The sequence below is a fragment of the Pipistrellus kuhlii genome, unplaced genomic scaffold (assembly GCF_014108245.1).
Source record: "Pipistrellus kuhlii isolate mPipKuh1 unplaced genomic scaffold, mPipKuh1.p scaffold_m20_p_1, whole genome shotgun sequence".
NCBI classification, from domain to species: domain Eukaryota; kingdom Metazoa; phylum Chordata; class Mammalia; order Chiroptera; family Vespertilionidae; genus Pipistrellus; species Pipistrellus kuhlii.
In genome coordinates, this window is record NW_023425404.1 from 22,680,669 (window position 1) to 22,693,041 (window position 12,373).

Here is a 12,373-nt window from a genome sequence, read left to right on the forward strand (position 1 = left end):
AGAGTTTACCCAGTAAGGTTATCATTCAGAATTGAATGATAAAGAGTTTTCTTGACAAGCAAAAAAAGAGAAAGGACTTTATCACAATTAAACCAGCTTTATAAGAAATGTTAAAGGGTCTTCTCTAAGTAGAAAAGGAAAAGCCATAACCAGAAATAAAAAAATATGAAAAAAGGAGAACCTCACAAAGCCAAATATTCAATAAATACAGCAAATCAGACATTTAAAAAGCTACCACACAGGTTCAATTAATGCTTAAAAGTGGATGCAATTGTTCGATGCCAGAGAGGGGAATCATTTAGACACAAGGACCAAGCAGGACTATAAAGATGAATTAAATAACATCTTTCAACTGTGATCCTGTGATTCTTCTTGCAGAAGCAAAACTACTGTCAACAATTTTCCAAAACATGATAGCTAACTCAAAAGCACCACACTGGAATATGTTATCAAGAATATGCAGTGTATGAAATACTTTAAAGTAAATTAATGAAGGACTGCATATACCTTTTTTGGAAGTATTTTGCTAATTTTTCTGTACTTTTTCCCTTCTAGGCTATAAATCATTGTTTATTCAAGGATTATAATCTGATTGGCCAGTTGTGGAAACTAATGCCCATCCATGTTGGTATGAATCTAGAGAGAAGATTGCTCCCAAAAAGAAAAGTTGAACCTAGAGTTAAGAATTTTGAAAAATACAATATTTTCAGTAGAATTAAACAGAATCTCCAACTTAACCTTATTCTTCTCAGTTCATTTTCCCCAGCTAAATGTATGGTTATATTAAGGCATTATAATTGGAATGGTTAGGAGAAGTTTAATGGTAAAATGATCAATTTAAATTCAATGAAAAATACCATTTCAAGGACACAATAAACAAATAAGAACTGATAATAATAAATACCCCTTCATTCAATGTACAATCTCCCATGATTTATACTAGCAGTTGTCCTCTAGCTATCTTAAATTTGATAATAAACAAGCTTGACTAAGCATTATACTGTTTATGTTACTGAGGAGGAAGGTGCTATATCAGTTGATCTGCCATTCATTCACTTTTTTTTAGTGGGTTAACATGGTGGGGAGGTAGGTTAGAGACATTTCTAGGGAAAAGCAGGTTACCCCATCTAAACTCCTTGCAAGTACATTGATAACTAGATGTTCTGTCAAATAGATCAATGCTATTTACTAGAAGGTCCTTGTTTATTAGGTGCTCTTAGCGGATCTCTCTGGTTAAGGACTGTTTATAATAAATAAACCTAGGATGTATAGAATTATCAGGCATGGCTCCCTATAAAATGTCATATAAACTATAAATAAAACACTCCCTTGTTGTATGGGATCATATCATTCAGAGGTCATATTCTAAGCTGGACAGTGTGTGTGGTGTGGAAAGAAAGGACCTGAGAAGCCATGGGAATGTCCCAGGTCCTGCATATTCTTGAAATTATTTGTAAAGTGTGATAACAGGGAAGATATTTGATTCATGTAAGTCTAACTTGACAATCCTTTGTGTTAACTCAGTTGCTATTATTGGAAAGATTATTCATAAGGATAGCAATTTTCCTAATTTAGATTTTTTGTGTGTGTGTGGATAAAGTTTCGTAAGAATCATTGGGTTTTGTAGTCTTATTTCAGATGAATTTTGTTGAACCTTGATAAATTAATTGCATGATTTTTTTTCCTTTGAATGTATATTTTCTAGTTGAAATGTAGAAAAGGGTACTGCTCATGATTTCCTTCTAGCCTTAGATCACCCAGAAATGGCTTTCTGAACTGGACAAAGTAGAGCCACAGACAAATACTGATTGTGTACCTATTATGAACCAGGCTCTATGTATACTGACACAAATGTGGGCAGGACAGACTCAGTCCCTGCCCTTTGAGGCAGCCCACAGTCCATTTTGTCTTGGAGTTTGTTTTAGAGGTATGGGCAGAATAATAAAATTGATAAAAGGAGGACTAACAGATCATCACCAAAACACTGAGAGATGTTAGGGCTGCTTAAAGTTATGTATACTAGTACTTTTAACCCTCTCATCTGCATACTATCTCAGGAAACAGTCTGGGCAGGCTCAGGTGGGGCAATGGCGTAGGTTGAATTTTGAGCTGTTAAAACTAATGCAGGATCCTAAGAAAGCCTTGAAGGGGAGGGGGGGGGGAATGGAATATTAAACCATAATTAGGAATAATTGAAATGTCAGGTAGAACAAGTCCATATGTGAAGTTTAAAGGACCAGAGGAAGTCTGGGATTGAGATGCAGAAATAGCATGGACCAAGAGTAAGTAGTCAAGAACAAAGGCGATCTCTTAGAGAGAGCTGCTGAGAAGAGTCTTAGGACATTAATATATATATCATTTCAGAGAGGAAGGGAGAGGGATAGAGAGATAGAAACATCAATATGAGAGAGAACCATTAATTGTCTGCCTCCTGCACGGCTCTACACTGGGGATCAGGTCTGCAATCTGGTCATGTGTCCTGACCAGGAATTAAACTGTGACCTCCTGGCTCATACTTCGAGGCTCAACCATTGAGCCATGCCAGCTGGGCGAGCCTTAGAACGTTTAGAGCTAGCCTTTGTTTTTTTTGTTTTTTTAAATTTTTCCTCAGGTGGATGCATGTGGGTTGGTTGGATTTATAAGTCTAGAAGCAGAATGGACATCTTTTCATCACAGGCTATTTATAAGCCTCTGTATCACAGAGTATTTATCTGGCGTATAAATGATAAGTAACCCACTAACAAAGTTTTCACTGGTGTATTTGGAAGCTTTATGTTCAGAGGAGTTAAGTAAGTCTTGTAAGTCTCCTAACAAAAACAAAACAATGTTACCTGGATTTTATTATATCCTAGGAAAAGTTTTTCTAGTTTTAGCAAAGATTGTAAGTTGTTCAGCTCTCGTAGTCTGTTTTCTTCCAGGTGAAGTGCCAGGAGGGAACTTGGTCTGGCAAAGGCACTATCATTAAATGCTCTGATGCGGTTATGGTCCACTACCAATTCCTGAAGTACTAGTAAGTTGTCAAGCCCTTCAACTTGAGTGATTTCATTCCCTGAAAACAGAGGTGATGATATATTAAGTGAGCCCAAACTTCCTGAATAACGGATTATCTATCTTAATTTAAGTTTTTTTCATACATTTGTTTTTGAAAAAGTATTTAAAGGAATATATTTCCAAGGAGAAATGTAAGTGTGATTTTTAAGAAGGTAAACTTATCATCAAAAAATATTTTGTAAAATTTTCTCTTTATGTTTGAAAGATTAAAATGTGAGATACACAATATCTGTTCAGTAATTAAGTACTAAAATAGTCTTAATTACTGTTTTAACAAAAGTAGATATATAAAAGTGCCACAAAAGACATGCTCCTGAGTATATCTGATGATTCTAATAGGCATTCAAATCGGTATATCTAATTATTAAAATAAATGAATTTGTTGTGTTAAGTTGAAAAAATACACCTTAATACACTTTCATAAAAATGCTATTTTATACTATAAACACATTAAAAATTAAGAATTCATTACATAATATTAAAACTGCAGTCCTTTCTTTTAAAAAATATTTTTATGGACTTCAGAGAGGAAGGGGTGGGGGGAGAGAGAGAGAGAGAGAGAGAGAGAGAGAGAGAGAGAGATTGATTCATCCATGATGAAATAGAATCATTATTGGCTGCCTCCAGCATATCCCTTACTAGGGATCGAGCCCACAAGTTGGGCATATGCTCGTGATCAGACTCGAACCCAGGACCCTTTAGTCTGCAGGCCAACTCTCTATTCACTGAGTCAAACCAGCTAGGGCTCAGTCCTTCCTTTATAACCTTTGAGTTCTCTCTACTATAGCAATCAATAGCTTTATAAATATTAATGATCGTTTATATGAGAAGATAACTCTTGAGTTGACAAAATACTTTCAAATATGTTTCCTATTAGAGTCCCAAAATAGGACAGGATAAATAGTTTTTTAATGATCATAATACTAAGGATCAGAGAAGTTAAGTGACTTCCTCAAAGACATAAAAATGGCAATATCAGGCCTAGAACTGATCTTTCCATACTGCAAATGAGCAACTTTTCCCAATGACTTTATTCTGCTTTAATAGCCCCCTTTGCCCAATTTCCTAATGAAATAATGAAATACATATGGAACTATTTTTTCTCCCCTAATATATCTAGTCAGTCATTAAATGCTAGTGTTTACTTCTTTGAAACTGTGGTTTGGACTCACCTCTTGCTCATTGTTCTGTCTGTCACTACTATAGCTGAGCCCCTTGTCATTCTTCTTCTTTGGAGCCAGAAAGAGCATATGCTTTGGAGCCAGACCTGTGTTTTATCCTGTACTATACCATTTACTGACACGAATTTAGATACATTATTTAACCACACTGAGATTCACTTTCTTTTCTTAAAAAATGCATATAACATTATGCTGTGAAGGTTGAATTAGATAATCTAGGTAAAAAAATACCTTGACCAATGACTCAATAAGTGGCAGATATTACTGTCAAAGTAAACTGCTTCACTTCCTGTATAAGGCTGCCTCAGTGTAATTTGCCATGATAGACACAGCAACACAACACACTGGTCCTATACATTGTTATATTAAATAGACTTTCCAGGTTTGTCTGTGGTTTGTTTTTTTTAAAATTTGTTTTTTAATGTCAATGTTTCTTTTTTAAAAGATCTGACATTGTTATGCTCAGTTTCTTTTTCTTTTAAGGCTAATTCTCCATGTTCTTGACCCAACTGGCAAAGATCTTTGATAGGCAAAAATATGCATTAAAAACTTAAAAATGGCCAAAACCAGTTTGGCCCAGTGGATAGAGCGTCGGCCTGAGGACTGAAAGGTCCCAGGTTCGATTCCGGTCAAGGGCATGTACCTTGGTTGTGGGCACATCCCCAGTGGGGGTGTGTGCAAGAGGCAGCTGATCGATGATTCTCTCTCATCAATGTTTCTAACTCTCTATCCCTCTCTCTTCTTCTCTGTAAAAAATCAATAAAATATATTTTAAAAAAACTTAAAAATTGTCTAGAAAAGCCTGTCTTTCAGAGAAAAATTACTATACTCAGATAAACTATGCAGTTATCTCCCCCATATATCTCACTGATGTATCTCCCAACCTTTCTTCGATGTCATTTAATAATTATTTTTTGTTTTTAAATTAAATTTATTGGGATGACATTGGTTAATAAAATTACATAGATTTCAAGTGTACAATACTATGCTGTATATTGCATTGTGTGTTTACCACCCAAAGTTGAATCTCCTTTCATCACCAAATACTTGACCCCCTTTATTGTTAGATAATGTTCCAAACCCTGTTTTTTTATGCCACTTTTCTAAAAATTTACAATTTCTACCTATTTTCAACTGCAAAATGAGCATTATTCATGAAATTTATAATATTTATAAACTTGATAACTCACCCAGAGAACTATATGTTCTGTTTTAATCAGGTTAGTGCCTTTCCAAGGTTTGGCCCATGGATACCACAATCTTGCTCTTATGACTCTCTCCTTCCCCCATACCTGAACTTGCAAAACTCTTGATCATGCTCACTTTCAATCTAAATTCTATCACTTTTTCAGACTCCTAGATATATAAAGGGGTTAATGTTTTAATTTCTTTAAACTATTGTTGCGCTTAAGGTAATAACATATATTAATTTATTTTTGTTTCAGTATATTTCTATAGGTAGATCTTTAACTACTTTAGAGCAAAGATTTAAATTATATATAATAGTAATAATTTGGTATTTCTGTATCCTTTCCATACATTTTATTGTTTTTAAAATAGAATATATATCTTAGGCTTTCATATATAGGAAGCCTAAGCGACCATTTGACCGTTCGACTGGTAGCTATAATTTGCACTGACCACCAGAGGCCAGATGCTCCAACAATAGGATAGCTTGCTGCTAGGGTCCGGCTGATCCAGACTGGGCAAGATGGGCCAGATACTCCCTGGAGCCTTCCTGCAGTTCCTCCCCACCCTGATCATGCACTGGTGTGGTCCTAGATTGCAAGAGGGTGCAGGCCAGGTAGAGGGACCCCACCAATACATGAATCCATGAACTGGGCCTCTAGTATGATATCAAAGTAAATTATGTTGTAATACTATGCTGTACAGAGTCCAAGGATATTGCATTTTCTAGGGCAATATTCAATAATCCTAGAATATTGCATTGACATTATTTATATAAATAACCCAAGAGAAAACCATTTGTGATTACTAAAATATTTTCATCAGTGAATCTGTTTTAAGTAATGATGAGGTATGTATTTGCTTATCAAAAAGGATGATAAGTCAGTTTTTTAAAAATATATTTTTACTAATTTCAGAGAGGAAGGGAGAGGGAGAGATTAGAAATATTAATGATGAGAAATAATCATTGACTGGCTGCCTTACACATGCCATGTGCCCTGACTGGGAATTGAACCCAGGACTCTTCAGTCCACAGGCCAATGCTCTATCTACTGAGCCAAATCAGCTAGGGCCATCAAGTCAGTTTTTAATAACAAAGACTTAGATATTAACAGTGTTGCTACTCACCCTGTAGAAAGAGGAATTTTAAATTTCTTAGTCTGTTTAGTTGCAGCTGATTTAAATTACAAATTCCATTGTAGCCCAAATGAAGAACTTCTAAATTGAGCATTATTGGAGGCAAATTTTCATTGCTTATTATATCCCTGAAACACACATGTAAGTTTGATTCCATAAGCTTAATTTCAAACAAGTTATATCATAAAAAGACAGCCTATATGTACTTATCATAAATTGAATATTTTTTAAAGGATGAACTTCTTAATGTATCCAAATTAAACTGTAATAAGTTGTCTCTATATTTTATATAATAATTTTGTAATCTTTAAATATTTTCATATGGTAAAGTACAGAGTTACTTAAAATAAAACACAAGAATAAGTACAATTAGCCGAAACCGGTTTGGCTCAATGGATAGAGCGTCGGCTTGGTGACTGAAAGGTCCCGAGTTCGATTCCGGTCAAGGGCATGTACTTTGGTTGCGGGCATATCCCCAGTAGGGGGTGTGCAAGAGGCAGCTGATCGATGACTCTCTCTCATCGATGTTTCTAACTCTCTATCTCTCTCCCTTCCTCTCTGTACAAAATCAAAAAAATATATATATATAAAAAGAATAAGTGCAATTAGCTAAGAAAGAGAAAAAAAATGCATCCAGATTAAAAAGGAACAAATAAAATTGTTTTTATTCTAAGGTGACATGATCGTGTATTTACAAAATCCTAAGGAATTCACCAAAAAACAAAAACAAAAAACAATCCCCTAACCTCCCCACAAACTGCACTAATAAATGAGTTCAGCAAAATCATAGGTTAAAAACTTAATATACAAAAATCATTTAAATTTCTATATATCAGCAGAAAACTGAAAATGAAATTAAAAATTCTATCTACAATAGCATAAAAATAATACAATAATTCAGAAAACTTTAACAAAATAAGTGCAAAATGTATACACAGAAAACTATAAAACATTGCTGTGATAAAGAAGCTCTAAGCAGAAAAATATTTCATGTTCATGGATTAGGAGTTCAGTATTACTAACATAGGCAGTTCTCTGCAGATTAACCAATAGATTCAATGCAATTTCTATCAAAAGCCCAGCAGTGCCCGCTCCCTCTGAAAACAACCATCTTAAGAGAAACCAAGATAATCACCTATACCTGCTGCCTCTCACAACCACATCAAAACTACAACTACAATAAATAGCAGAACAACTACCACCCAGAACTGCGGGGAAGCTGATGAGTGGAAATTCCACAACTAGAGAGGTGAAGAAAGCCACTGAGAGCAGTAAAAGGTGCGGACACGTGGAAAGTGCTGGCACCTGGATGTGCTGCCTTTTAAACTGGGAGAGATAAGCTCATACTTTCTCTGAACTCCAGTTCCGGGCAACACTTTGGGGGACCCAGGCACATATGGGGTGAAACTGGACTGTCTGGCATCAGGACAGGAACATGAGGGCAGCTTACTCTTCGAGGTGCTCACAGCGATCATTGTTCCTGCACAGGGGCATGGGATGCAGAGAACCTGAGACTTCTCTGGTTCAGGGCAGGCATTGCTGTTTGCTCTGTCCTGGTCATTCCTAGATACCCTACCCCTCCCAATTTACAATCCCACCCAAGCTGTGCACATCAGCTTTTGCATATGATGGCCTGTCCTTTTGCCTAAAAACAAAAAAACAAAAACAAAAACAGAAAAAACTGCAGCTGGGTCAGAGAGCCCCAGAGATTCCAAAAGAAGGCCCACTGCCTGGCAGCAGCAGCAGCTTTGCTTCACACTGGGCCTCGTCTGAGCACTTCCAAACCCCATACTAAAAGGAGGAATCTGCAGATGTCTCTGTAGCTCCTGCTGGGTGGCTCAAGACAGTGACTGATCTTGCACCTCTTTGGAGACCCAAGAGCCAGTGTAACCAATGGTCAGAGTGAGACCAAAGTGGATTACAACTTTCACATCCATAAGAGACACACTCAAGGGACAGACTCAGTGAGCACCAAAGCTCTACTGAAGCAAGTCCTGCCCCATAAGGGTGTTTCCTATGCAACAGATATTCCAGTATAGACATAGCTGGTCATCACAGCCAACTGGTCTGGAGGTCAACTCCTCCCAGTGATACCAACAGCAATCAAGGATTAAATACAACAAAACTGTGCACACAGCCCACAAAGGGGTTCACCAAAAGTGTCTACCTCAGGTAACTGGGGAGGATGAGCCACTAGGCCTTATAGAACACCAACCACACAAGGCCACTCTATCAACTAAGAGACTTAGCAGCTACCCACTACATAGAAATAAACACAGGGAAGCAGCCAAAATGTGGAGACAAAGAAAAAATTCACAAATGAAAGAAATGTATGAAAGCAAACTCCTGGATATAGAGTTCAAAACCACGGTTATAAGACTCAAGAATCTTCTAAAAACCTCTGAGAAATTTAGTGAGTTCCTCAAGAATATGAAAAATGACCAATCAGAAATTAAGCATACACTGACAAGATAAAAATAATATACAGGGATTCAACAGTAGACTAGAGGATCCAGAGAATCAAATAAATGATTTGAAATATGAGGAAGCAAAAAACACCCAACCAGAAGATCAAAAAGGAAAAGAATAAAAAAATATGAAGATAGTGTAAGGAGCCTCTGGGACAACTTCAAGAGTACCAACATCTGAATTATGGGAATGTCAGAAGAAGAGAGAGAGCAAGATACTGAAAACCTATTTGAAGAAATAATGACAGAAAACTTCTCCTACCTGGTGAAAAAATAGACTTATAAGTCCAGGAAGCACAGAGAACCCAAACAAGAGGAATCTGAAGAGGACCACATCAAGACACATCACAATTAAAATGTCAAGGTCAAAAGCAAAGAAAGGATCTTAAAAGCTGCAAGAGAAAAACAGTTACCTACAAAGGAGCACCCATACGATTATCAGCTGATTTCTCAACAGAAACTATGCAGGCCAGAAGGAAGTGGCAAGAAATATACAAAGTGATGAATGGCAAGAACCTACAACCAAGATTACTCTACCCAGCAAAGCTATCATTTAGAATTGGAGGTCAGATGTAGAGCTTCCCAGACAAGAAAAAGCTAAAGGAGTTCATCACCACCAAACCAGTATTATATGAAATGCTTAGGGGTATTCTCTAGGAAGAAGAAGAAAAGGTAAAGATAAAAATTATGAACAACAAAGTGACAACAAATACATATCTATCAACAAGTGAATCTAAAAATCAAGTGAATAAAAAATCTGAAGAACAGAATAAACTGGTGAGTATAATAGAATCATGGGAATAGAAAGGGAGTGGACTGACAATTCTTAGTGGGGAGGGCATGTGGGATGCTGGAAGAGATTGGACAAAAATCTTACTCCTTTGGATGAGGACAATAAGGGGGTGGGGGAGGGAGTAAGGGCATAAAGTAGGATAGGAACCAAATGGAGGAGAGCAATGGGGAGAAAAAAGAAAAACAACTGTAATAATCTAAACAATAAAGATTTATTTTTTTTTTTAAAGAAAGAAAATAACCATCTTAGCTTAACAATTGTATGGAAATTCAATGAGTCCAGAATATCCAAAACCGTCTTTAAAAAGAGCAAAGTTGAAGGGTTCACATTATATATATATTCCTAAGCAACCATTACGACTGAACTATCAGAATAACTGGAACATTCGGTTGACCAGTCTCTATGATATGCACTGACGACCAAGGAGTAGAAGCTGCCCCCTGGTGGTCAGGGTGCTCCCACAAGCGGGAGCACTACTCAGCTGACCAACCCATCCAGGTGGCCCACCAGCCTGGTGGCAGCTACTCACTCCCTCAGTAGTTCTGCAGGTCCAATCTCCAGAGAATGGGCCAGGCACCAATAAACCAGTGCTGCCTGCTGGATCCCAACAGTGCCACTGGCCACCTGGAAGTCAGACTCAGGCACCACAGTCTTTTCCCCTTCCTAGACGCTCCACAAAAAAGAAAAAATATAAAAGCAGCCACCAGGTGGCTCCCAACAACCAATGCGAAAGTCAATGGGAAGGATCCAGATCTCAGCCAGCAAAGGCATCCCACTGCCCATCTGGAGGGCCGATCACATTTTGGCTCCCTATACCTCCCTTGGGATTCCTCCCATACATGAATTCGTGCACTGGGCCTCTAGTTTATTATAAGCTGCAGTAACCAAACCAATCTGGTATTGGTAAAAAGACATATACAGAGATCAATGAAATAGAATAGACATAAACTTCTACATTTATCCATCAATTGCTTTTCAACAAAGGTACCGAGGAAAGTCAATAGGGAAAGGATCGTATTTTAAATAGAGCTGGAATAAATAGATAACCACATGCAAAAATATAAATTTAGACCACACATTTTACCTCAAAGTATGCACAAAAATTAAATGCTTCTTAGTCCTATATGTAAGAGATTAAACATAAGACTTTGGCCAGTGATTGAGTGTCAACTTATGCACCAGGAGGTCACCCGTTTGATTCCTGGTCTTGCAGGAGGCAGCTGATCAATGTTGATGTTTCTATCTCTCTCTCTCCCTTTCCCCTCCTCTCTCTCTAACATCAATAATTACATTAAAAAAAAGAAGAAAGAAACATAAAACATTGAAGAAAATGAGAAAAATCTTTGTGACCTTAGGTTAGGCAAAGAGTTTCTAGGAAGAGTTCATAAATCCCTATGTGTAAGAGAAAAAGTTGATAATTTGAACTTTATCAAAATAAAAAAAATTTTTAAAGACACCATTTAAGAAAATAAAAAGTCACACATTGAGAGAAAATACTTGTAAATCATTTATTTAATTATGGGCTTATATCTGGAATATTTAAAGAATTCAATAATAGAAAGTCAAACAAACTAATTAAAATATAAGCAAAAGTTTTAAACAGTTCACCAAACAAGATATAATAATGGCTAATAAGCATATGAAAAGCTGCTCAATAACATTACTCATGAGGAAAATGCAAATTAAAACTATAATGAAATTGCACTTGAAAACCACTGGAGTGGCTGTAATAAAAAATACAGACAATAGCAAGTGCTAAGGAGGACATGGAGAAATTAGAATCTGTATAAAGTAGTATTGATAATGCAAAATGGTGCAACCAATTTTGAAAATAGTTTGGCAGTTTCTTAAAAAGTTAAACATTAAATTACTATACAATACATCAATTTCACTCCTAGGTGTCTACCTAAGAGAAATGAAAATATAAATGCACACAAATATTTCTACATAAATGTTTATATCAGTATTATTCATACTACCCCCAAAGTGGGGACAACCCAAATGTCCATCAACTTGTGAATGGATAAACATGGTGTGAAATATCTGTACAATGGAATACCCAACATATTCAGCAATAAAAAGTTCACTTACTAATATACACTATAATATGGATTAATCTCGAAAACATTACGCTAAATGTAAGACATCAGATGTAAAAGTCCATATAGTATGTGATTCCATTTATATGAAATATCTAGAAAACAGACCTCTATAGAAAATAAATTAGTGGTTTCCTGGAGCTAGAGGTGGGGCAAGGAATTAACTGAAAATGGACCTGAAGGATCCTTTTGAAATATGATGGAAATGTTCTGAAACTGTATTGTAATAATAGTTGCACAATTTTATAAATTTATTTTTTAATATTTTTTATTGTTTAAAGTATTACATATAGTAATACATATATCTTCTCCGCCCCCCCCCCAAATTTAGTAAAACTCATACACTTAAATGAGTGAACATAATATGTAAACTGTACTTTAAGAAAGCTGTAAAAACTACTATAAATAGTTCTAAATATAAAGGATGTGTATAAATGAAATGTTTATAGAAGCTTT

At 36.2% G+C, this 12,373-nt stretch overlaps 1 protein-coding gene across 2 annotated transcripts in view; it reads right to left on the reverse strand.

The window, feature by feature from the left end:
- LRRC9 (leucine rich repeat containing 9) overlaps nucleotides 1-12,373 on the reverse strand; it is an 84,024-nt gene that overhangs the window by 12,272 nt on the left and 59,379 nt on the right. For both annotated transcript variants that reach the window (XM_045580044.1, XM_045580042.1), the window contains 2 exons: nucleotides 6,549-6,685; nucleotides 2,832-3,049 (listed from right to left, as the gene is read on the reverse strand). In XM_045580044.1, coding sequence (XP_045436000.1) covers nucleotides 2,832-3,049; nucleotides 6,549-6,685 — 355 coding nt within the window. The remainder of the gene's footprint in view (nucleotides 1-2,831; nucleotides 3,050-6,548; nucleotides 6,686-12,373) is intronic.